At 42.3% G+C, this 26186-nt stretch overlaps 2 protein-coding genes and 1 pseudogene across 5 annotated transcripts in view; all 3 read left to right on the top strand.

Moving 5' to 3' along the window:
- Positions 1-12407, top strand: part of LOC133511524 (rap guanine nucleotide exchange factor 4-like) — a 28460-nt gene extending 16053 nt beyond the window's left edge. Inside the window, exons 7-30 of one of the 4 annotated variants that reach the window (XM_061840518.1) lie at positions 26-132; positions 212-333; positions 852-1035; positions 1243-1327; positions 1591-1651; positions 1745-1821; positions 2144-2290; positions 3417-3511; positions 3625-3710; positions 3821-3899; positions 4856-5006; positions 5115-5203; positions 5308-5335; positions 5413-5488; positions 6646-6792; positions 6867-6964; positions 7202-7327; positions 7748-7926; positions 8021-8111; positions 8190-8240; positions 8325-8412; positions 8485-8549; positions 9927-9981; positions 10065-12407. In XM_061840518.1, the coding sequence (XP_061696502.1) occupies positions 26-132; positions 212-333; positions 852-1035; positions 1243-1327; positions 1591-1651; positions 1745-1821; positions 2144-2290; positions 3417-3511; positions 3625-3710; positions 3821-3899; positions 4856-5006; positions 5115-5203; positions 5308-5335; positions 5413-5488; positions 6646-6792; positions 6867-6964; positions 7202-7327; positions 7748-7926; positions 8021-8111; positions 8190-8240; positions 8325-8412; positions 8485-8549; positions 9927-9981; positions 10065-10192 (2415 nt within the window). In that variant the 3' untranslated portion in view covers positions 10193-12407. Of the gene's footprint in view, positions 1-25; positions 133-211; positions 334-851; positions 1036-1242; positions 1328-1590; positions 1652-1744; positions 1822-2143; positions 2291-3416; positions 3512-3624; positions 3711-3820; positions 4564-4855; positions 5008-5114; positions 5204-5307; positions 5336-5412; positions 5489-6645; positions 6793-6866; positions 6965-7201; positions 7328-7747; positions 7927-8020; positions 8112-8189; positions 8241-8324; positions 8413-8484; positions 8550-9926; positions 9982-10064 lie in introns of those variants that run through there. The other 3 variants (XR_009797934.1, XR_009797936.1, XR_009797935.1) reach the window with 3 other exon arrangements.
- On the top strand, positions 6213-6331 carry LOC133511604 (5S ribosomal RNA; annotated as a pseudogene).
- Positions 12408-14466: 2059 nt separating the features above from the next.
- On the top strand, positions 14467-25507 carry LOC133511386 (mitogen-activated protein kinase kinase kinase 20). Its single transcript, XM_061840263.1, has 11 exons — positions 14467-14817; positions 16725-16812; positions 18354-18455; positions 19766-19831; positions 19970-19998; positions 20090-20227; positions 20448-20534; positions 22360-22434; positions 22527-22633; positions 24002-24182; positions 24355-25507. Exons 1-11 carry the CDS (start codon positions 14659-14661, stop codon positions 25177-25179), a joined length of 1857 nt encoding a protein of 618 aa, XP_061696247.1. The 5' UTR covers positions 14467-14658; the 3' UTR covers positions 25180-25507.
- Positions 25508-26186: the final 679 nt, after the last annotated feature.

Genomic DNA, 26186 nt, shown 5'->3' with positions numbered 1-26186 from the left:
TTTTTTTTTTTTTTTTGTACTGTAGATTCCCACAGAGAAACTGCAGAGAGCGGGTAAGGTTCTCCGCAACGCCATCCTGTCCAGAGCCCCTCACATGATACGCGATAGGAAATATCACCTCAAGACTTACAGGTGATTGCTAAAAAATAAAAGTATGTTCTTCTGTCGGTCTCCAAGTTGGAGTCTCACAGAGCGTCGACATGTCTTGCAGACAATGCTGTGTGGGGACAGAGCTGGTGGACTGGCTTGTGCTGCAGAGCGCATGCGTTCTCACTCGTTCCCATGCTGTTGGGATGTGGCAGGCACTGCTTGAAGATCAGGTGCTCAGTCACGGTATTCAACATTTCCTCATTCACTATGACTCCTTGTCCTTACTGGCCAAAATACAGGAAAGACTCTAATGACATTCGGTGTTACACTATTTGTAATGACATTGTCAGGAAGATGTTCACATTTTCTAGTTGTTTATTATTGTGGTTGGAGTTTTCAGTGTTTTATAACTGTATCGCATCACCCCAAGCACTGCCGGTAATAAACAAAATAAATGCAAGATATTAGGCTATAAAAAGAAAATCCTCATCATTCAAATGCCAACTATAAGTTTTATGCAATTTCAGTTTAACCTTACCTGGGAGTCTAAAGCCAAATATGAGACTATTATGTTTTGAAGTGCCACACCTAAGAGAATAATATTGACAGAGATGGAAATGAATTATGTTTTGAATCATTAACATCTTAATCTAAGTCAATGCCATGCACTTGATTGACATGATCAGCACTTACAGTAAATAAAATGAAGAGTTGTTTTTTGTGTGTGTAAAGGTGCTTTGGTGACATTGTTCTCTCTCCAGTGGACCAGGAGCTGGGCTTCCAGGACAAGTACCTGTTCTACCGCTTTCTTGATGACGAGGAAGAGGACACGCCGCTGCCTAGTGAGGAGGAGAAGCGGGAGAGCGAAGAGGAACTGCCGGAGACCATCCTCTTCCTCGCTCAGATTGGACCGGATGCACTGCTGCGAGTGATCCTCAGGAAATCGTAAGTCCCAGTGCATTTTTGCTTTTAGATAACTATTTGCAACCGGTTGCACAGGCGAAAGAAAGGACTGTGTGTGAAATTGTCCGTGCTGCGCAATACGTAAAAATGACTCAAGTTGACACATATGCGCGTCCTTCAGAGGCGGCATCACGCGTGGCATCTTTCTGGTGACTTAATTGTGACAACCCTGTGACTGTGTGTGTGCAGACCTGGTCAGAGGACAGGCGACGACCTCGAGATCATCTACGATGAGCTGCTTCACATCAAGGCCTTGGCGCACCTCTCCAACACTGTTAGTCAAACTGCAGTTTCATTCATTCATGTGGACAGAAAATGAATGAATAATTGCTTTTAAAGAGATGGCGTGCATTTTCAGCATGCATTTTGGGCATGCCATAAGACACATTTTTTGGCTAACATTCACTATCCTTTTTAAAAATTTATTCATTATGCAACAATGGGTGCGCTTAGTTGGTGCTCATTTAAGTCCCCCTTTGCAGATTTTTTTTACTGATGTGCAGCTACTCAACAAACCTGATGTCTTCTCACTTGTAGGTGAAGCGGGAACTGGCGAGTGTTGTCATCTTCGAGTCACACGCTAAAGCCGGGACTGTGTGTAGGTCTTGGCTTTGTTGTAGTCCAAAATGTTGACTTCTTTCTGTCGCGTGTATTTTTACAACAGTATTTGTGTGTGCTGTGCATCTTCAAGTGTTCAACCAAGGAGAAGAAGGCACATCGTGGTACATCATCCAGAAGGGCTCCGTCAATGTGGTTATCTATGGCAAGGTGAGTCGCAAAAAAAAAAAAGTAAAAACGCACACCCGTCTACATGCTTCAGATACGTTCATTTTGGTATTTTATTTACGCATCAACATGCAGTAGTGGCAACGAGGAGGCTGAAGAACACCAACAGAGTTCTTCTTAGTTCAATTATGACATCACTGTAAAATGGGTTAAGGCAAATTTACACAACTTTGCAACCAGCGTGCAGCGAGATGCAGGCATGTTGTGATGATTCAGTCTGTTTGTTAGTGTTCCAGTACCTTTCTTCAGGCTTTGGGAATATTTAAAAATTGTGTGTCTGTGTGTGTGTGTATGTGCGTGTCAGGGGGTGGTGTGTACACTCCATGAGGGTGACGATTTCGGAAAGTTGGCCCTGGTCACAGATTCACCTCGTGCTGCCTCCATTGTCCTGAGAGAGGACAACTGCCACTTCCTTCGTGTGGACAAGGAGGATTTCAATAGAATTCTCAGGGTACGTGGACTGTAACAGGATCGAGAATGATGTAAATAAATGCGTAAGATGCACATGATTATATTATATATAAAGTATATATATTAAGAAAGCATGTTCCATTCAAGGGAATAGTTCATTTGCTTAATATGAAGTATTGTAATTTACGTTTTGGGTATTGAACATGACGCACATATAAATTAGAGATATATCAGTGTTAGGAGAGTGAGCGCAAAGCAATTTAAGTTCCTTGCGCTCAGGAAGTGAGTCTTGAAGTGTATGAGTACCATTAGTGTGATGTGCGAATCATTGAATTAAACAGTCAAAAAAATTCATAATGTAACATCATGTATTTTTTTTATTCCCATCCTGCACACTACATTTATTCAAGCAAGTTCAGTTCTACTTATTAAGTACAATACAATCACATTTAATGCCTCAGAATAATGTCTTTACAATACAATACAATACAATTTTTTTATTGATCTCTCTTTAAGTGCATTTTTTTAAAGTGTTGCTGTTTAAGCAGTGTTAATCTTCAAAGTGTGCTTAATGTAATTGATTTTAACTCTACAGAGCTACATTTATTAAGTACACTTTACTTGTATCAACATTTCATTACAATATTCAAGACATTTGCATCTAATCGTTTAAAATGGTTTAGATGGTTTTTCGGTACAATTTTTTTAAACTTTTTTGTCATATATTTTAATTGAATAATAATAAGTATTTAAAAAAATTAAAGTAGTGTTGGTGTTCAAACTGTGTATACTGTTACAATGGCTTAAAATAATATTAGAAATAAAACATCTGCTTCATTTTTTCTATCGCAGTTAATGTAATTATAATTCAGAGACTTTAGACACCCAAAGAAATCCACATATGGAGTATTCTTTGGAAATGAGTCACAGTAGAGTTGAGTGGGTGCAATTGGCCTGGGCTGGGGTCACAGCTCGGGTTTCTGTTTCTTGCTCAAGGTCACCAGAGCGCTTACGTGCAACCTCCTTCCATGACCTCAATTGTCTGCAACTGAAACATCACGTGACTCTGATCATGTGGGCAAATGATGCTTGTCTCCCTCTTCTGGCATATACATTGTAGTACGTTTTGAATACGGATACCTAATTACGCTTTAATTTATTTGCAGGATGTGGAGGCCAACACAGTGCGTTTGAAAGAGCACGAGCAAGCTGTGCTGGTCTTAGAGAAGAGTCCTCGAACCTCCAGCCTTGGAAGCATCAAGTACACATGTTTAAATTACACATACACACACAAAAAAAAAAAAAAAAAATCGACTCATAACCCTTCCCCCTTCCTAAAAAAATAGATTTCCTCATCTCATCCTATTATTCCAGATATACTGTGATCTCAGGAACTCCAGAGAAAATTCTTGAGCACTTTTTGGAGAGCATGCGGATGGACATACATCACAGTGAACCAGGTTGCCGAACAAAACAAACAAATGGACTGACAATTGTGAATCTATGGATTTTTTTTTTTTGAATGCACTCTAATTCTTTTTCTTCTTTTGACTTGCATTTCTTCTCTCAGACCCAGCAGTGGACGACTTTGTCCTCATGCACTGTGTCTTCATGCCCAACAGCCAGTTGTGCCCTCTGCTCATGGCACAATATCCTTTTTGGCTTTCGCTTTTCTGGCTTTTGTCTTGAAAACCTCACATTTGATTGTTTAAAACAGGCACACGGCACTGCCACCAATTTTAAATGTATATCTCGGACTGTACACGTATAAATCCGGCAGACTCCAGCACTCACGCAACTCTTGTGAGGATAAGTGCCTCAGATGATGGGCAGATGGATGATTTTCCTGCTTTTATTTCTTCTCTGTTCCTTTATCTTTATCTTCCTTTTACATATTGTTCCCCTAGTGTTCAGACTGAGACACTACACACGGTAACTGAAATACCTTGTGTGACAGGCCACATCCATCCATTTTCTTTGCCGCCTATCCTCACAAGCATCACGGGGAGTATGGGAGCCTGTCTCAGCTGTCAACGGGCAGGAGGCGGGGTACACCCTGAATTGGTTGTCAGCCAATTGCAGTGCACATCGAGACAAACAGCTGCACTCACAATCACACCTAGGGGCAATTCAGAGTGTCCAATTAATGTTGCATGTTTTTGGGAAGGAGGAGGAAGCTGGAGTGCCTAGAGGAAACCCATGCAGGCACGGGGAGAACATGCAAATTCCACACAGGGAGGGCTGCGATTGAACCTGGGTCCTCAGAACTGTGAGGCCAACGCTTTCCAACTGATCCACCGCGCCACCTGACAGGTTACATTTTAAATATGTGACAAGACTAAGAAAAACACGCAGATGAAAGTAACAGTAATGACAGATTGCTAACTCTGAAAAGTGTTATGTTTGACTGAAACCGACATGCCATTCTTAAAAAAAAATGTTTAAAAGACAAAATTTTCTACATACTTGGTAAATGTAACAGCATGATTACGTTTCGGCACTCAGTATTGGCGAATGCTCATTTTTAAGTACTTATACTCAGTCTGGAAAAAATAGTTTTAGTACCTCCCTATATGTCTTCATTTATCTTTAACCTGGTGTGCACCTACCATGCGGCCTCCCCGCCCGGCTCAGAACAGGAGCGGTTGGAGCATGCGCTCAACTATAAGAGGAGGGCTCTCATTCTGGCCCTGCGCTGGGCGAGCACACACACATTCCTCCTACAGGAGGAGCCTGCTGCAATTTCGTTCCTTGAGGTAGCATCCGCATGCTTACTAAATCATATCAACACATCGAGATTGTGTTTGAATTGGTACATATCGTCAAAATAATGCTTGACTTTTTCCTTATGTTCTTCTTTGTAGGAATTGTTTGGAAGTGTATCAAATGACTCACGGATGCTCAGAGCGTTGAAAGACCTGGTTCCTGACCTGGAGAAAGTTGTCAAGCTGCAGTACGTTTTAACTCATGCATCTCAAATGGACCATGCATGCTTTATGTTGTATTCCATAGCTCTGAGTCATTCTGTTAACACTGCGTTACAACCCTTTTTTCTAGCTCGGAGGAAGCCAAGACCACAAAAAAGGCAAGTCTATATTTGACATTTTGGTGTAGGCGCAATCAATGCGGTGCTGATGCTGACTGTGTCTTTCAATCCTACAGAAGACTTTAATACGGCAGTTCAGCAATGGGGAGGAGAGACTGCAGAAGAAACAACCCATTAGAAATCACGATGACAGTAAGTTACTGTGAGATGTGACTATTGCCCCTATTGTCATGAAACTATAGTGTTGATGCTGTGTCTCTTTAAAAAAAAAAAATGAAGGTTTCTACATGTCCAAGTAGCTTCCTTATTTGTTGTGTGTTGTGTTTTCTGTATTGCTATGTATACCTGCACATTGATAAAAGCTGCTTCTACAAATCACACCCATTTTCTGTCACACTGTTGTTATGTTAAATACAGCGCCCAAAGTTGTGCATCACAGTTCTGCAGTGTCATGAGCAAGGCTGGACCATAGCTAAGAGGGGCGTGGCCTAGCTGCGGCGCCGAACGTTTTCATCTCTGACACCTGTCGCCGGTCACAGCCCAGTCATGCTTTTGGTTATGCTCTTTAGTTGTTGACATTGTTTCTTGTGTTTTGGATCCTGCCTTCTTGGACTGTGTTTTCGTGCACAACTTTCGTTTATACTAAAACCCACTGAACATCATGTGCTCGTCTTGGAGTCCTGCATTTGGGTCCGCTAATGCACAATTGGTTCATGACACTGCAGAGAAACTAGCTACATTGAACGCCTGATATTTACAGCGGCAAAATCCGCTAGGAACGGACGCTTCCCCCAAGAAGCTTTATAGTTACTTCAGATACCACAATGTAAATGAAATTCCTTAACTCAACTCATCATGGTTCCTTGATACCAAGATGCCACAAAATTGCAACAAATACGTTACTCTAAATCATAGGGCTTACGGTCATGCTACCTTGAGAATGCCCGATCTCATCAGATCTTGGAAGCTAAGTGGGTTTGGACCTGGTTAGTACTTGGATGGGAGACCACCTGGGAATACAAGGCGCTGAAAACTTCTCTCTCCGGCTAAATGCAGAGGGTGTTGCGTCAGTAAACTGTCCCAAACTAATATGCGTTCATCTAAGATGACCCGCTGTGGTGACCCCTAACGGGACAAGCTGAAAGCGGAAGAAGACCATAGTCTAAATCAAAGTCCTCAACTACCTTCACAATAATTTCTTGAACCCAAGATTCCACAAGATAGCAACAAAACCTTACTTTTGTAAAATTGTTTCAACATTGTTCCTCCCATTAGATTGTGCAAGTGTAGCTAATAGCGAGTGAGTGAGTACATACGAAGATCATTCTAATTTTGTGTTTTTTTTTTAGTCCTTCTGAAGGTGCACTGCAGTGATCACACATACACCACGATTCGAGTTGCTGTGGCAGCGACGGGCAGAGAACTGATATGCGCCGTGGCCGACAAACTTGGTTCCACTGACGAGCTCGTGCTGGTTCACCTCAGCTCTGCCGGCGGTACGAGGAAAGACCGAGACACAACCACGTTTAAGTGATATGATATCCTGATGGACTGCCGATTTGTGTTACAGAGAAACAAATTCTGAAACCGAATGACGTGTCCGTGTTTTCCTCTCTGAGCATCAACGGGCGGTTATTTGCTTGCTCACGAGAGCAACTCAGTAGTCTGGTAAGTAACGGCTCTCTGTTTGTGCTGTGTGGACACATTAACTCAAAGACCAGAACATTGGGTACTCACCTGCACAATGTATTTAGTTTTTTAATTCTGGGTGTACTCTAGTTTGCACTAAAAGTCAGCTGGGATTGGCTTCAGCACTCCCGCTACCTTAATGAGGATAAGCGGTAATTAACACGGATGAATGCATGGATGGATGGATTTTTGACAACGGTGCGATCTGTGTCTCAGACTCCTCTCACAGACCAGGAGGGACCTTCTGCAGGCTCTATGTCCACATTTGAGCTGATGAGTTCGAAGGATCTCGCCTATCAAATGACGATGTTTGATTGGGAGCTCTTCAGCTGTGTGCACGAGGTAACACTTGACGCAGATTCAAATAAATAGACAATAATCCCTTACACTATTCCCGCATTTTGCTTTCTTTCTGAAATGTCCGACTTTTCCACAAGATGGCACGAGCGTTGTCCCAATCGGAAAGTAGTAAAGCAAAGTAAACATAAACATAGACAAAACCTTTGTATGTTGGCAAGGAGCTATAAGTTTAGCCTGGGTTGATATGGAGAGTCTTCACCGAGTGCGCATGGACACCACACGTTTTTGATGTGTATTTTTCAAAAATAATTTTTTTGGGGGAAATGTAATATGATTTTGAAATAGTAACATATTTTTGCAAAATGTGTTGGTTATTTACAGTTTATTAATATAGGTTACAGGGCTAACTCTGTTTTATTGCTCCTCCAACATTTTGTCACACCATGTCCACACAACCCGCAGCACGAACTGCTCTATCACACGTTCGGCCGGCAGAGCTTCAGAAGAACCACAGCCAACCTGGACCTCTTCCTGCGAAGGTTCAACCAGGTTCAGCTGTGGGTGGTCACTGAGGTGTGCCTCTGTGCGCAGCTCAGTAAGAGGGTGCAGCTCCTTAAGAAGTTCATTAAGATAGCTGCACAGTGAGTGGGACGACCTTCTTAATATGACATGTGAAAGAAATAATAATAGTTAAAGACTTCTTTTTTAATTAATTGAGGATTTCTGTTTGATCAGTTGTCGGGAATTCAAGAACCTGAATTCATTCTTTGCTATCATAATGGGTATGAGCAACCCTGCTGTCAGCCGACTGAGTCAGACATGGGAGGTAAACATCAATTCACAAATTGAATTGACAATGGGGACCACAAAACCACTGTTCAGTTATTATGTTGTCCTTTAACAGAAGCTGCCGACCAAGTTTAAGAAGTTCTATGCTGAGTTTGAGAGCATGATGGTGAGTTGAAAGCTGCAAGTGAGTACTGGTACATGAGAATATACAGGCTAATGTTAGCCTTTGACGTTACTGTTTTATGCACAGGACCCTTCCAGAAACCATCGATCCTACCGATTGACTGTTACCAAGCTCGAGCCGCCAATAATCCCTTTTATGCCCCTCCTACTCAAAGGTAACATTCTTGGAACGCACATTAGTCATTGGTTTGAATTTGTGACACTCATTATGTTCAATTCCATGACAGATATGACATTTACGCATGAAGGCAACAAGACATTTATTGACAGCATGGTCAATTTTGAGAAAATGGTAAGACAAAGTGCTTATTGACATACCGTATCTTGTAGTTAGGAAAAGTTAAGGGTACAGATATTCAGCTTCTTGTTAGAGAACAGCAAGTTGTGGAAAAAGTCCAGAAACATTCAATTCAATAAAACTTCATTGGTTTAGTGCCAGACCTGCCCTGCTATGGCTGGGTTGCACGTGACGTCACGCTTGTTCATCCGGGTACTTGACCGCCATTGTTGCATATAAGCTGTCAGCTGTCCATCATCATCGTGCCAGATTTTTGTTGCGTCTATGGCTGTGGAAATCACGGACACATTGGGAAGCGATTTTTCCGTGTTCCAAATATTAGATTGCATGAAGGAGAAGATACTGGAGATAATGGAGTTATTGAAAAAAAACGGCAACAAAAGTGGCTTGCAATTATACGACGGACAGATCTGAACGAAGCTCAAGTACACAAGGGAAATGATTATTTGAAAGTCTGTTCTGATCATTTTGTAGGCCGTAAGCATGTGTATTTCTAGTGTCCGGATATTCTACTTCAGGGAAGTCTTACAGATCCTTTGAAAGTATGTCGTTGTGGAGAGTATACGGATCGATATCTTCACATTGTTTGAGCTTCTGTACATATCTAGCTTTGGCGACATCATCGAGTGAATTATAGTTGGCAGAAAACATCCGCTGCTCGCCGCTTACTTATGGGTCTGTGGACGTTGCCATGGTGATGTCGTCTCCAACGCCTAGGTTGTCTGTAGAAATGGCAGCGATTATCATGTGATTGCAACGCAAGAATTGGCTGGTAACCAGTTCAGGGTGTAATCTGCCTCCTGCCCATTGACAACTGGGATAGGCTCCAGTACTCCCGTGACCCTTGTGAGGATAAGCGGCGAAGAAGATGGATGGATGAATGGATGGATGGATGGATGATATAGTGCCAGACCTGCCCAGCTATTGGCTCGTGACCAGTTCAGCGTGTACCCCGCCACTCTCTCACAGTTAACTGGGATAGGCTCCACCATAGCCGCCACCCCAGTGAGGATAAAAAGTGTAGAAAATAGATGGATAGGTCGTGCCAAATGCAGGGGGGTGGGGGATGGGGGTGGCACCCTTTCATCGGTTACTTCCTTCCACGAATTAGCTGTCAAGACAGGGGAGGTTTTAACAATTGCTTATTTCATGGCAGAAATTGTTTCTAAATGGTTAGGACATTGGGCAAGAAAAAACAAAAAATCTCCGGAATGACAGCTCATGTCCTAAAAGTTTTTCTGGTGACTAGTGTATCAAGTTACCACTGTATTTTGTTAACTATTTGTGAGTAGTGTATTTAGGGAAAGCAAAATTGATCTAATCAGTGGTGTAAAACTCACATAATATTTTGATATATTCTCTCTTTTTCAGCGTATTATAGCAAACACAATTCGACAAGTGAGGCACTGTAGAAGCCAGCCTTTCAGTAAGTCATCCGATTATTATTTTTGCCATTTTACGAGCAGGTTCCATACAACAAATAACTATGGGTGCCGATTTCTGTGTTAGATCCCGACATCTGCCAGCCCAACAAGAATCAAGCAGAGGTCAGAGGTTACGTCAGGAAGCTCTGCGTGATCGACAACCAGAGGGCGCTGACGCAGCTCTCGTACAGGCTGGAGCCTCGGCGGACATGAGATTCAAATCTTTCACCGCGTCGCCTTCCTTGTGACTGCACACAAAGCTGAGCGTGAAGTAGCAAAACACAACATTGACTTTGAAAACTCGAAGGACAAATACTGTGCCAATGAAGGCCTCTTCCTATCGCTGTGTCTTAGCCCCGAGAACGAGGCTTAATACTGTAATAGTTGTTACTGTTTTGGGACCATTTAGATAGAACTGTCATGTAAAGAACCAATCAATAACCTGCATGACTGAACTTCATAGGCTTGGTGTTCTATACAGTGGATTTCTATCAGAGTGTCCTGCAGTGTCGCGTTACCTAACAAGCTCTGTCCGTCTCCAAATGCTCCAAACTGTTGTGCAATCTATACTTCAATACCTCCATCCTAAATATAGCAAACTCCCGTTTATCGCGCTAGAGAGGTACCGAACAGTTTTATCCCTTCCATTCAATTAAAACATATTTTAATTTATTCAAATACACTTCAACGGATTCAATCATAAGTTTCAAAGTATTCCTTAATGTCTGAACTGCCCCTCTTTCAGGGATTTTGTCACTCTTGTCACTGTGAAATTTAAACATAAAGTAAAAGAGACTCTAACTAAGTCTGCTAGCTTAATGCTAACACATAATGCGAAACACAATAAACAATGAAAAATAGCATAGATTTACAGTAACTATACACCCTCATGATTGACTGCCGACAGGTTCAGGTTGTTCACCGCCTCTCGCCCACAAGTAAGATGGGATACGCTCCAGGATGCCCGCAACCCCAGTGAGGATAAGTACTGATAAGAAAATGGATGGCTGGATAAACCCTCACTCAATTATCTTTTTTTTTTTTTGCCACGGAGAATACGATACTGATAGGAATTTTCTGTCTGCTCTGTGAGAACGACGAGTATTGCCTGTGCTAGCTTGGGGACCTTCTCTTCCAGTAGAGTTCAAATTGCAGCACTACGCGGTACTTGGCAAAGTAACTGTAAATTCACTTAACTTTACAGCCATACTTCGACATCCAAGTGACTCATCTAGCAAGTTTTTTCGGGATAAGACCCATCGCTATGTCGAATTATTTTTTTTCTCTTGTAACCAATAGACGGTGGCAGCAAACTTCACAATAAGGAACCATTATTTTTTCCAGTTACCAGTTGAACTTTAACACAAAAAAAAAAAGAATTACAAGTTGTGTACTTAATCAAACTACAAACTTCAGTGGTCCACTAGCTTAATGCCAACACACAAATGCAAAACGCCAACCATGGACAGCCCAATGAAACTAACATTAACGTTGTGGTAGTTGTGACCCTTCAACCAAAAATATAGAAACGCAAATAATGCATCAACACATATACATCACCACAACAGTACTCACAAAAATATACAAATAGCAAATGACTTGTTTTACTACGTAACTGAAACTCTCATTGGTGGATGTCTGTGTTACACTGCTCCCTGGTGCCCACGATGGGTATATTAAATTGAGCACAACGTGTGGCTGGACAAAATGAATGCCATATCTACAGTATTCATTTCAATTGGGAAAAGCGATTTGAGATACAAGCGTGGTCACAGAACAAGTTAAACTAGTACCCTGGGTCATCACCCTTGACTGTAAAAAAACATGGGGAAAAAATGATCACTTAAATATCAACAGGGGTATTGAGTGAATGATGATGATGTGGGGCAACACTACATTCCAGTTCAAGGTCCCATTTATGAGACACAACTACACACACCAAATTACATCTTGATCCAATGCGAATCACAGCAAATGATCTCGTGGATTTTTGTCTTTTCGATGAGTCTGGTGAACACGCCTCACAACAACCTTACCAAGTATTAATTAAAGCCCTAGTGGTGTTCAAAGAGTGACAAAATTTGTCACGGTCATACGACTTTTTCATTTTTGCCTTGGAGTAAAACTCCTGATAGGATCTGCTTGTTGTTAGGATCTGTTCTGAGATCAGTTATATGTTTGGCTGTGTAAACTTAAAAAGGATCTGAGAATTTCAGGATAAATCTCGCCAACTTTTGTGGGTCTGCTCTGTCCAGCTGTGTTAGTTCTTCTGTGGGTGTAAATTATGGGTGCGATATTGACATGCGTCATTCATTTTCATTTGATCTCAGGAGCTTTAAATGTGCTGGTGTGTATCAAGAACTGCCTCGTGGCTTGCGTCCGTCATGAGCAGCTGCTATCTGTGCTGTACATGTTAAGAAATAAAAAAAAAACCCCACTTCATTTAAGAGACGCTGTGACTTAGTGACGTGATTTCTTACAGTTTATGTGTACAAATTAGATGTAACACAAGAATTGTATCAGTATTTCTGACTTTACAAAAAACAATACTTAATTTTTATGATGCCCTAAATATTAGAAAAATGTTTCAGTACAATGCCATGAAGTTCTACACCATTGCTAATTACAGACCGAATACAAAACATATTTACTAATTTATGCCTTACTTTCTTAGATTTGATATACAAGTCAATTTAGAGTTTTATGACTTTCACCTCCCCCACCCACACACACACCCCTCCACTTTCTTTGGTGTGAATCATCTGAATATGACTCAAATGTAATCATATACTGTGGGACTTATCTTCCAGTAGACCCAATCTGTTTTTCCCCGTATGTCCTATAAATAGAACATTTCACTATGTCATCAAATAGATATGACACATTAATTACAGTACACATTAAAGAGGGTGGTCTTTAGATTAAGACTCCTGTTAGATTTGCTACAGTGTGCGTATATTGTATATATTTGCCAAAATTAATTCCATTTCTCCTCCTCTGAAGCCTCTGAGAATGTTTCTGTTTAATTTTTGAGAACGAGAGGCTTCCCCCTTGTGCCGGATTACCGTTTACCTCTGAGAAGTCTGCACGCCCGCTCTCACCTGTCCCCCCCAGCTCACTGATATCGAATGGCTTTCCTGCCCGCTGATGTCACAAAGTCATTCCTGTGAGGATGAGGAGCACATGTCTGCTCTGCGGATGTGCACACTTTGTGACTTAGCGTGAAGTATTTGTCCTCGCCGTGCTTGTTGCCAACTGATTTACTCTCTGTCACGTTACGGTCTGGGAGTATGTTTGTGTGTGTGGTTGAGTGTGTATTCACGTAGTGTAGAGAGAGCTTTATATAGCCACACTCATCCAGGAAGAAGGAATGCCCTGGATGCCACTGACCATATTTGAACAGCGAATCTGCAGCAGAGCGCACGCAGCAAACCGTAACTGAGACACAGAGGGGCCAAACGTACTCACACTGTACTTTGCAAAGAAGTACAGATTCTTGTTTAAAAAAAAAAATACATTGCATGTTGCCAGAGGTGCCTAGTAAGAAGGTACATTTATTAACCTTAATTTTTATATGTAAGTTTACTTTGTTACATTTATTTCGGTAACAAAAAAGCTGTGTCGTGCACTGACGTCTGTGTCTGCTTAAAATCTAGCAATTTCAGCCTACAAGTACCCGCATAAAATGCCGTTCTTCTAACCCATTTGCATAAAATGCCGTTCTTCTAACCCATTTTATGCCGTTCTTCTAACCCAATTCCACCCGTTGTACGCATTCAAAAGACACAGTGAGAAACGCAGTCGGCAATGTGCAGTATGCACAGCACAGAAGATAAATACATAAGTTGGCAGAACGCAAATTGATTTTGTGTATGAAAGTGATAATACTGACAAATGTGTGTGTGTGTGGGGGGGGGTCCACCTGTCAGAGTTAATTGGAAATAAAGTAATACATTGTCAGCCTACAGATGAGAACGCATCAAGACTATTACTATTTTTAATATTATACTGTATATACAGCCTCGCTCTTACTCTCTCTCTCCCTCTTTATATTTATACACTATGTTGTTTTAAAGTGATATTATTGTGCAATATTCAATTCCCCCCATTTTAGATTTGTGTCTGTTTATGCACTATTTGAAAATAAATCATTTACTCAATCGCTATTCAATACCTGAGATGTTTTTATCACTGAACTGATAATGGTTTTATGGACTTTTGCCCATATTATTCTCAAGTACAGTACAGTACTTTTACTTGAGCACAATTGTTTGCTACTCCACCCTTATTGTTTTTGTTTCTTTTTGACACTTCCGCCTCAAAATTGCTGCCATTCCACAACAAACGCCAAGTGCATTTAGTATGCGTGATCAGGGTTGTACTTCCACTGCTCTCCACTACTAGGCAATGTAACACCTTGCGCTAAACCGGTGGGCCATGCCTCCTGCAGACTGTAACCCCCCCCCCCCCCCCCCCACCACCAGCCCTCTTGCTCTTTCCAGCACTTTCTCGTCTCTTCTCAGTGACTATCGCCACTGGTGACTTCCTGACTAACAACCTCCGCGCTCATCCTCGGTCCTCATCTTCTGCGCCCAAAGGTCACGGTGCGGGTCGAGCGTGCACACTTTGGGGGAAAGTGTGTGCGCGTGCGTGCGTCTGTGTGTGAGAGCCAGTATGCCATGTCGTCCCCCGGCTCGTCGTTTGTGCAGATAAAGCATGAGGACCTGCTCTACTATGAGAACTGTGGAGGAGGCAGCTTCGGGAGCGTTTACAGGGCCCTCTGGATATCCCAAGACAAAGAAGTGGCAGTGAAGAAGCTTCTCAAGATTGACAAAGAGGTAGGACACACATTTTCAAAAGTTCTTGGTGATCATAGCGAACTTTGTGAGAATTTAAACTGTCAAATAATCCCAAAACTTCCTGTGAGGGCTAAAGCGGAGCACAAATCTGTTCGCAGATTCCCAGAGTCCCCCCCAACCTCCCCAACCCCCCTTTCACCAGTCTCGTGTTGTCAGCGATGTTTATCTAAAACATAACTCTGTGTGTCCCCCGCCCTCTCGACACTTTATGGATGAAGAAATGATTTATGGCAGGTTCCTCCTATTGTACATTTGGGTAAAACGTGCGGTCATTTGGGACGTGCTGACGTCAGACTTGGGCGTCACACAATTTCCAGTGGCGCTATTAATATCGAAATAGTACAGAGGTTGTTAACCTCCGTGTCAGGAAGTTGGCTGACCTGCGGGTGAAGGCGCTTGTTGGTATTGTTGTGGCACCACCAGAAAACAATGTCAGATGATGGAGATAAAACATAGAGTTCGCACAGCCTGATTCAGTGACATTTCTTTCTCACCCTGCGCACGAACAGAGGCAGACTGGGTGGGCAGATATGGAAAATCGTGTGCATTGAAGTCATCCCTCACTGCAGACTAATGGAAGGAATTCTTCACACGCATTCCCGCGACTCAGTGTAAACGGGCGATAGGTTTTGCACACTGATGTCCTATTTCTTCAAAGTTTTCAATCACTGCGGAGAGGAAAAAGGTGGGGTCAAAATGCGGGAACTGTGAGACGGAGAAAAAAAAAAGAGTACAGTATTTAATGACAAATGTGCAGACGTTAGATGCATTTTTTTCGTGCAATTTAGCAGGATGGATGAGTAGTTGTTGGGTTGCCTGGAGGTTAAGGCAGTTTTTCCTCAACGTTTTTGAGCCACCAATACAAACTGGAGATGGGAAAACCCATCGTTTGCAGAAATTCCTCTTTGTCTTAACGGCACAAACCTCACATCTTGGTATATGCCTCACAATTTGGTCAAGTATATTTTTTCATAATCATTTGGATTATCCCTGAAATTGCTGCCCACCCAGTCATTGAATTAAAAAGCTCTCTGATCAGTTCAGTAACCAGCATCTTGACCTCCTAAAATGGAGGCAAAAACAATGGAGTTACACAACGTATATTTAAACTTTTTTTTTTGTAATTTCCATCATATTATATGTTTGTACTGGGTAGTTACAGATAGTTGTCACAATTGTAATCCACTCTGTCGTAGCGAAATATCAATTGATATTAACATCTCCCAGAAATTCTATTTGTCAAACAGTACACAGTCAGTATGTGATGAGTGAAGGTCCGCCGTGTGCTCATTAAATAGTAACATTAGTTCAATGGAAATGTAACTTTTTGGGGAGGGAGGGGTGCAGTCTCAAATTCACTTTATTCTGTCATTGACTCTTAATCTGTAGCGTTTGTGAATTTGGCATTGACGCTGGCATTGATATTGCAGAGGAACAAAGTTTACGTCCATCTTTGATTTTCAACCTTTACTAAGAACAAGCACATATTTTATATTTGAAAAATCTCATGGCACGCCAACAAACTAAAATGCAGCAAAAAATGGATACACCTGGTAATAATCTGCTTTCTACGATCTAAAAGGACGATCTAAAAGGACAGCATTTTTTTTCTCTCAGTCAGTCTACATCACTTTATGAATAGATGAACAAAGATTCATTATTTTACATACTTTTCTGACAAATGAAGTGAATTTTGATTATTGTAGAGTTCTCAAGGCACATGGATTGGCAATCTCAAGATTGAACCTCTAACTTGTACACTAGAGAGGGGCACCCTGAATAATTGCCACTTTATTGTCTTAAAGATGAAGTTTCTTTGCTGCAGTCACGGGAGAGGAGGAAGTTATTAATGTCCCTTCCCTCTCTTGGCTCGTCTTCTCTTGCAGGCTGAGATTCTCAGTGTCCTGAGTCATAAGAACATCATTCAGTTTTATGGAGCTGTGCTGGAATCTCCCAACTATGGCATCGTCACAGGTCTGACTGAGGCTGTGTGTGGATGTGTGTGTGCACGTGTTTATACTGTCATTCGCTATCTTCTATGAAAATGTCCTCATAGGAACACTAACACTATAATTTCACGAGAAATTATTCGGATGCACTGTGATTAGTAGAAAAGAGGCATGTTGTACTTAGCGAGAGAGAGATTAGCACATGCGTCTAAAGATGCAGGTTTTACAGTTACTTGTGACCATAAAATTGAGACTAATGTTGCTGTATTCACACAGCCGAGACAAATCAAAAACATCTGCAATGTGTTGCCATTTTTTTCTTTTTTTTTTTTTTTTCAAAGATACAAGCAGGCGGCACAGTGGATCAGCTTGTAAAGCGTTGGCCTCACAGTTCTGTGGACCCGGGTTCAATCCCTACCCCGCCTTTGTGGAGTTGCATGTTCTCCCCTGTGTCTGCGTTGGTTTCCTCCGGGCACTCCGGTTTCCTCCCCATGTCAAAAAACATGCAACATTAATTGGACACTCTAAATTGCCCCTAGGTGTGATTGTGAGTGCCGCTGTTTTTCTCCACGTGCCCTACGATTGGCTGGCAACCAGTTCAGGGTGTACCCCGCCTCCTGCCCAATGACAGCTGGGATAGGCTCCAGCACTCCCCGTGATCCTCGTGAGGATAAGTGACAAAGAAAATGGATGGATGGAAGATACTCTCATGTGACTGTCTTGTGCCTTTTGATTGCATTGGTGAAGAGCACTTATGATGGGGTGGAGCAAAAAGCACCCAATGCAAATGTCGAAGTTGTAGTCGGAACAAAAAGGTCACGCACGAACTTGTGGATAAACAAGTAATAATCGATAAATAAAAGTCGTGAGTGGCATGTACATAATTGTATTGGCGATAAAGTACCATCTCTTAGAAACACAAATGCTCAAGTAAAAGTCAAAAGTAAGCTGCATTGAAACTACTCTGAAAAGTATAATTTCTGCGAAGTGCTACTTGGTTAAATGTAATGAAGTAAATACTTTACTACCCACCTCTCTGTATCTCTGCAATTTTTTTGTCATGACTGGTTCATCCTGAAAAAAACTGGGGTCGGCCAAATCTAGAGTGTCAATTTCTATGAGCTGTGTTAATGACCTGTAAAAGTTGGATTTCCATCCATCGTGGGTTTTGTGACAAACAGTATTCCTAAATCAGTTAAGAGATCTTCGACCGTTTAAATTTACACACAGAACTAAGTGTTGCCTCCTATGAAAAGAATCAAGTCAGGTTACCACTCACGGTGATAAATGTCTACTACTACGTGTACGTTTTTGCCTCTTGTGTTCTTGCTGCTTTTCCTGGCAGGACATTTGAAACTGATACCATCATGTTGTAATAATAATAAGTGTTGCGTTGCCCAGAGCTGTTGCATTAGTCAACATCAAGTTAGAGCCACTGTTACCTAAAGCAGTTAGATCTGACGTGACGTTGTGGGAGGTGAATGGAGAGGTTCATTATTGTCATTAGGTTCCGCTTTGGGTCCATGTAAAGAAATGCTACAATGAAGGTGTGTGTTCTGTGCACAGAATATGCCAGTGGAGGGTCTCTGTATGAGTACTTGTCCAGTGAGCAGAGCGAGGAGATGGACATGGAGCAGATCATGACGTGGGCCATACAGATGGCCAAGGGTACCTGACTCAACGCATGTGACACTATGAAACGTTTCATTGCTCATTGTTCTAATCTCACAAACGGAGCCAGCATTCAGAATTTGCACTTGCGGCTAAAAAGCAAATCGTAGAGAGTGTCTGTCGCCAAAATATACGATAGCTTTCACAATAAAAATTTCGCTTCTTGGTACGAAGCAACATTGAGCTGTACCAATACAGTATTAATAGTGTATATATTACACAATAATACTTAACTTTATTTATAATTTCATATCTCAATCAATTTATATTATTAGATTAGAGTTAGTAGCCATGGCCATCTGCGCCTTCTTTGAGAGTTGCATCATATTGTTTGTGGTCCCATTAAAAAAGAATCAATTTGCATTTATGCCTCTGTACTGCACCGAAAATAATATCAGAATTCAAGGATGATCAATATATCATAATTCCCAGCATACAGAGTGCACCTGGTTATAAGCCTCACCCAGTACATTTGTAAAGGAAATACCATTTGGTACATACATAGGCCGCAGCTGTGTAAAAGCTGCAAGTGCCCACATTGAAACCCACATTGAAACACAAGAAAGACATTACACAGAGAATTTAACGCAAGTGCCGCTCTAACAGGACGGTAAAAAAAAAACATACTGGTAAAAACCACTGAGATACGGCTGTAACATGCTAGTGCACGCTAACAGGGCCGGACCGGTAAAAGTCACTTCCTCAGCACATATATTCCACCAGTCTCACTCTCATCTTTTCCGCTCAAGTGCCCCCTTGCGGCCGTGAGAAAAAAATGCACAAATTAGCCGCATTACTACATAAACCGCACGGTTGAAAGTGTGTGAAAAAAGTCACGGCTTATAGACCGGAAACTACGGTAATTTTTTACTTGGTGTATGCAGCCGACCAAAATGGTTCCATGATCCACTTTTGAGTCCTGCTCCCCAATTCCAATGAATTTGTATTCAACCTGCTACTCTCAATAGAAAGTTGAAATCATGGGGGATAATTTATATGTACACACTGTTATGCTGCAACAACCAAAGTCTCACGGTCAAATTATAATTGCGTTATGATAACGTTGATATTTTTCAGTGGAACCAAACTCATTTGCAAGCAACATTTTTATGGCTTGAGATTGAACTTCATTTTACTTAGCATTAGCATTAGCATTAAGAGCACGAACAAGCAAAATGCCTCACAATTTAGTAGTTTTAAAATGGAAATGTTGCTGTGTTCACCCTCAAACCCTTTAACTCGTATAAAAGTGCAACGCTGAACATTTTTTCTTGATGCTGCTTTCGATTGTTATTCTCCTCCATTAGGGATGCACTACCTCCATGCGGAGGCCCCCATCAAAGTCATCCACAGGGACCTCAAGTCACGGAACGGTAATGCAGCGCTTGCGCTTTTATTTCTTCAACCTCTTTTATGTATGTATGTATGTATGTATGTATGCACAGGTACGTAGGTAGGCAGTTATTTATTTAGTTTCTTTATTGTTTCATAATGTTGTTCTTTCCTTCCAGTGGTCATGACAGCAGAGAAAGTGCTTAAGGTGAATGTTAAGAAATCTTACTGACATGTTGAACCTGTTCCTACTTGTTGTGAGATAACGTTAATTTTTTTTATTTGCACCGGCATTGTAGATTTGTGACTTTGGTGCCTCAAAGTTCTTGTCCCACACCACCCACATGACCGTGGTGGGCACCTTCCCTTGGATGGCCCCCGAGGTCATTCAGAGCCTGCCGGTTTCCGAGACCTGTGACACCTACTCCTACGGCGTGGTGAGATACGTGCATACAGTGTCTGATGCACTTTTTTTCATTTATGATGATGAGTATTTTTGCACGACTTTGTCCACACATGCGTCAAAATAGCCACGGACAACATCTTTAGTTAGTCCGTTGAGTATTGTTTGGGTAACACATGGAAATCCTTTTGGGTGACCGAGGTCCGTCTCTAACTCCTAATAGAAGGGTTGCACGTTGTGTGCACTGTGGCCAGGTGCTGTGGGAGATGCTGACTCGGGAAGTACCTTTCAAGGGCTTTGAGGGGCTGCAGGTTGCGTGGCTGGTGGTGGAGAAACAGGAGGTACACACACACAACGCACTTTTGCGGACACGCAATGAACATGTACTACTACTGGCCAGTGTATGGAAAGCGTTTGAGGAGGATGGCGGAACAATGCGATGCTCTCATGGTTTCCACTATGAGCCGGTGGAGCCGTCCGTCTGTGTATTTTTAGTCTTGATGTCAGTCGTGTGGTCTTGTCAGGTCCACTGCATACACAAGCAGTGGAGCTCGGCCAATCGCTCCGCTTTTTTTTTTTTTTTTTGCTCACTTTTACAGCTTGAGGAGAAAAGAACAAGAAAGGATACGAGACGTTTATGGACGCCAATGTTTATACATGTTTTAGTTGACTACCATACAACCACTAAAACACACACATGCGGTGGAGGCTATCAAACAACCCAGAGAACATGAGTCCGTTGTAGCTGTTGGCTAATCTCCAAATTCTCTCCCTAAATAACCCCCCGCCCTCGTCGTTCCCAGTGTCTCTCTAATTTCCCCCTCCATTGCTCCATCGCTCTCCCCTCCTGACCCTCCTACTTGATCTCTGTCTTCACGGCGAGTGGCTGATATTTTAGGATTAATCCCCAGAGGAAACAGTTTCCATTTACTGCATGGTACTATGGAGCTGTCTGGACTCATTCAGACCTGGCAGCAATACTTTTTTTTTTTTTTTTTAATAGAGAGACATTACTTTTTAATATCTGGGTACTTCTATTGTTACCTACAAAAGGAATGTAAACATTGAACTTTATTTTGTCATGAAAACATGCTGTATATTACCTTGTGAATTTATCTCATCTCATGTGAAAAAACATCTGACTGGACTAATTTCAAGTTTTTACTTTTTTTCTTTTACATTTTTCAGCTGGACAAAAAGACTCGTTTTAAAATACAAGATATTATTTTAAGAGTCATTTCATACTAATCCCTTTGGCAGATTTTAAAAAATCCATTTTAGATATAAAATGTCTTGTTTTAGGAGTGAATCGTTAAAATGTTGGCCTCACAGTTCTTAGGACTGGGGTTCAAATCCCCGCCCCGCCTGTGTAGAGTTTGCATGCTCTCACTATGCGTAGGTAGGTTTTCTCTGGGACCTCCAGTTTCTTCCCACATCCCAAAAACATCCAACATTAATTGGACACTCTGAATTGCCCCTAGGTGTGATTGTGAGTGCGACTGTTGTCTGTCTCCATATGCCATGTGATTGGCTGGCAACCAGTTCAGGTGTACACTACCTACTACCTGTTGATACCTGGGATAGGCTCCAGCACTCCTGCAACGCTCATGAGGATAAGCTGCTCAGATAATGGATGGATATTTTGTTGCAAGTGAAAAAAAAATCTGCCAATGGAAATTAAGATGATTTCTTTTCATCTAACTGAAAATTTTGAAAAAATATAAAATAACTCTTCTACAATGTTTTCCCCTGAAATTAGATAGATTCACTGGGTACTATTCAGCAGTGCATATGCTACACAGTGTTGCCTTAAGATACGAGTGACCCAACATGAATTTTCCAAGATAAAAGTTTCTTTCGGCTTGTCCCGTACGGGGCTGCCACAGCGTGACATCTCAGATGAACGCTCATATTTGTTTGGCACGGTTTTTACGCCGGATCCCCTTCCTGACGCAACCCTAATAGCTTTAATTTGGAAACATGAGAAAAATCCAGAACATGTGTGATTAATTGTGGTTAACTTTTAAGTCAAATATGTCCCTTTAGTCAGAGCAAGATGTTTGCGTAATATACCAGCTATACAAAGCTATCCAATTAAAGAGCGAGTAACAAAAAGCTTCAAATATTTATCACAAATCAACTCTTTGTTAACTGGCACGTGTGTAGAGGCTTACCATCCCCACTAGCTGTCCGGCAAGTTTTGCAGAGCTCATGAGGAAGTGCTGGCAAGCTGAGCCTAAGGTAAGATAATGACTCACTTGCCATTTATTTCAACTAAATATTATCCGCAATACAAGAGACATTTAATGGATCGGTCGTGGGCATTTTCGCAGGAGCGTCCGCAATTCAAACAGGTGCTGGTAACCTTGGAGACGATGGCAAATGACAGTCGGCTACCTGACCAGTGCAACTCCTTTCTGCACAACAAGGACCAGTGGAGGTACCGTAGCCCCCCTACACACACTCCTCTGTTTCCCTCTCTCTCTCTCTCTCTCTCTCTCTTTCTTTCTCCGATAAAACTTGCACTCAACAGAAATAAACACGCAGCCACAGAGAAAAACTTTATTCACTAAAAACCCTTTCACCTGACCAAAAAAAAAAAACCCTCACTTAGGAAGAATAAAAGCAAATTTCCCCCCCATTTTTTTTGTCAAAATTTGATTCTAGGAGATTGAAGAATGATGTGTGAAAGAAAGCTCATAAATGAAAACTGAAAATCATTGAACGCTAAGTGTCACTGCCATGCCATAAGTTCCTCCCTTTGAGGCCTTTTCCGCACCTCATGACAACCTGCCTCATACACTGTATAAAAACGTCATACGGTATCTCAAACAACATGCATGAATCCTTCTTCGGATTGTTTTGGTGACTACGTGAAAAAGTGTGTTTACTTCATGTGCTGTTTAAATGCCTATCTCGCACCCCGTCATTTAGAAGTCGATGGGCTCTTGAGCTCAGGACGTCTGACCCCGTACTCTGCTTCAGTCTATAATTAGCCCTTTGGTAAGTGTTCACGGTAAAGATTACTCTGCCCGCCCGCTGTCGTCGCTCCGTTGGGGAGGAACACAGAGACGTGATGGGAAACACTGGTGACGAGAAATTGGACCCCGTATGTCAGCAAGAGGGAAAAAAAGTGTGAGGGCGGTTGGCAGCAATTGTGATAGATAATGTTTGAAGAACAGCGAGGTTGAGGTGACGAGGTGTGACATGCTATGCGTATTTACACAAATAGATTGAGGCCATCAATACTGTGTTTTTGGGATGGGTATGAGTGAAAACGAAGGCATGAAAGCACATTTTGGGAAAAATAATGGCAACATTATTTGTTTCTGTCTGAAAATACAGGGTTGGTGTTTTGGAATTAAAGGATTTATCACTGGAACTTCAGTGGCCTCCTCTGATCATACAGTATACTGCAGTTAAGGATGGTGCTCATGATGTGGCACAATATAAGTGTGGGTTGCACAGGAGTGGAACATTTCTGGTAAATTTTCAGAAAAATGACAGTACATTTTAACTTTAGGAATATTCTAAATTGGAAACTTTAAACATGAAAATTGGGAGTTGAAGGTAATTTAAAGGATAAATCACTCGGGGAAAATAAGTATGTCTAGTAATGTGTAGTCATTATTTAGACAGAGGCCTCATTTTTATACTTGTCACACTTTTAATCAAATTCAAATTCAGCAGGTTTTCTCTTCTCACTGGTGTGTGAAATTTCCAAAACACTTTCATTATCACTTTACAAGGAATTCGAATGAATACGTCTCTGACGGTGTCAATAAAATGCATTGCGGAAACTTCCCAGGTGTGAAATCGAGTCGACGCTGGAGCGCCTTCGGAAGCTGGAGAGGGAGCTCTACTCCAAGGAGAAGGAGCTGGAGGAGCGGGAGAGGCGACTCCGGCTGTGGGAGGAGAGGCTGATGGAGAGGTCCAACATGACTCCCAGTCCCACTTCCTTACTCATGGATCGCTCCAACATGTCGCCGGTGAGTCATTGCCGCTCTTTGGAAACTTAGGTCCGCGTCATCTCATCAAACCTGTAACCTGGTTCATTCGTATTTCGACTATACGGTACTAAGTCGATAAAAGAATAATTACTTGAGGATAGCTACCGCTATTTCTAATTTCGACACCTCTATTTCTCTGCCTCCCCATCAGTTCTTCACGCCAATGTCCATCGGTTCCACTGATTCTTTCTTCCGCTCGCATTCTCAAGACTCCAACAGTGTGGGGGTCAGCAGTGCCGGTGTTAGCTGTCTCCTCCGCACCCTCAGCAACGGTGACAGCGAGAGGGGTGGCAGCAGCGTGGGTCTGGAGCGGGGGGTTGGCTCTCTGGACAGCGGACGGCTGCACGTCATGCTCCGAGGCCTGCAGGGGAGGTTCGGAGAGGAGGACAAGGAAGAGGAGGGCACCTTGGAAGAGAAGGGGTGGGGTCGAAGGGATGAAGGTGGGAGTAAGGAGGGCGGACGAGTGCAGGTGACCCTCCGGAGCTACCCGGGGGGGAGACTGGAGCGGGAGGAGAGGACGTGGGAGGAGGGGGACTTGGAGAGAGGGGGGATGCAGAGGAGCAGGGTGACCACCTATGTCCGAGGCTTCTCGGGCGGCTTCGGAGAGACAGAAGGGGAGACGGATGGAGGATGGGAGGCGCAAAAAGTGGATGAGGGAGGGCTTGAAGGAGGGAGGCTTCCCGTTATGTTTAAAGGTCTCACTGGCACTTTAGGTGGCTTGGGGGACATGCTGTCCTTGGATGGCATGGGGGAGATGGACAGGCTAGGAGACATGGACGTAAACATGGGGGACATGGGCGTGGTGAAGGTCAGGAGCGAGATGGGAGTCAGAGGTCACTCGGGGGTGCAGGTGAGCATGCGGGCCTCATCCAATCAGAACTCTGTCAAGAGCTGCAGCGTGCGACACGGATCCAAAGTCAACATGGCCACCGCCGCCATGGACGTGATGGAGCTGGACTGGTCCGATAGCGATTAGAAGAGACGTGACAAACAACATCTGTACGTCCATTCAGTTAAAAAACTGCGCAAACACACATTTTTTTTTTTGTTGAAATCTTCCTTTTTTTTTTTATCAAAGCAATCAACTAAATTAAACCATTATCTATGTACTGTGAAGAGAGAAGAAACAATTACTGTCAATGTTAAAGGCTTCACCTGTGTAATTTACTACCACATAACACACTGTAAGAAGTGTCTGTATTGAATTGCTGCTTAGTATGTAGAGTATAGTAGATTTTGAACAGCTCTAACTGTGATCCTACGTGTGAATTTTTCCCATTTTCATTTTTTCAATAAAAAAAGGCTGACACAAAAACATGTATATAGTTGTAGTATATAGTTCTTTTTTTTTAAAATTATGTGTGAAAAAGGGGACACAAATGGGCAGTTCAGAAGCACACACACACACTCACGCACACACAGACACAGGAGTGGACTTCATGGTTTCCTTGAACTAAATGAAATTATAGGTCACACCATAAGAGGCTGTCAATCCCTTATTAAAAATGCCAAATGATTGACACATCATGTCATAATATCCATCTATCCATTTTCTTTACTGCTTATCCTCACGAGGGTTGCGGGGAGTACTGGAGCCTATCCCAGCTGTCAATAGGCAGGAGGCGGGGTACACCCTGAATTGGTTGCCAGCCAATCGGAGGGCACATAGAGACCAACAGCTGCACTCACAATCACACCTAGGGGCAATTTAGAGTGTCCAATTAATGTTGCATGTTTTTGGGTTGTGGCAGGAAACTGGAGTGCCCGGAGAAAACTCCACACAGGTGGGGCTGGGATTGAACCCTGGTACTCAGAACTGTGAGGCCTACGCTTTACCAGCTGACCCACCGTGTCACCATGTCATAATAATAATAATAATAATAATAATAATAATAATAATAATAATAATAATAATAATAATAATAATATAATAATAATAATAATAATAATAATAATACAATTTGAAAAGCATTTTATTTTTCA

Source organism: Syngnathoides biaculeatus, chromosome 13 (assembly GCF_019802595.1).
Source record: "Syngnathoides biaculeatus isolate LvHL_M chromosome 13, ASM1980259v1, whole genome shotgun sequence".
Taxonomy (NCBI): Eukaryota; Metazoa; Chordata; class Actinopteri; order Syngnathiformes; family Syngnathidae; genus Syngnathoides; species Syngnathoides biaculeatus.
This window is presented reverse-complemented; position numbering and strand designations above follow the sequence as displayed.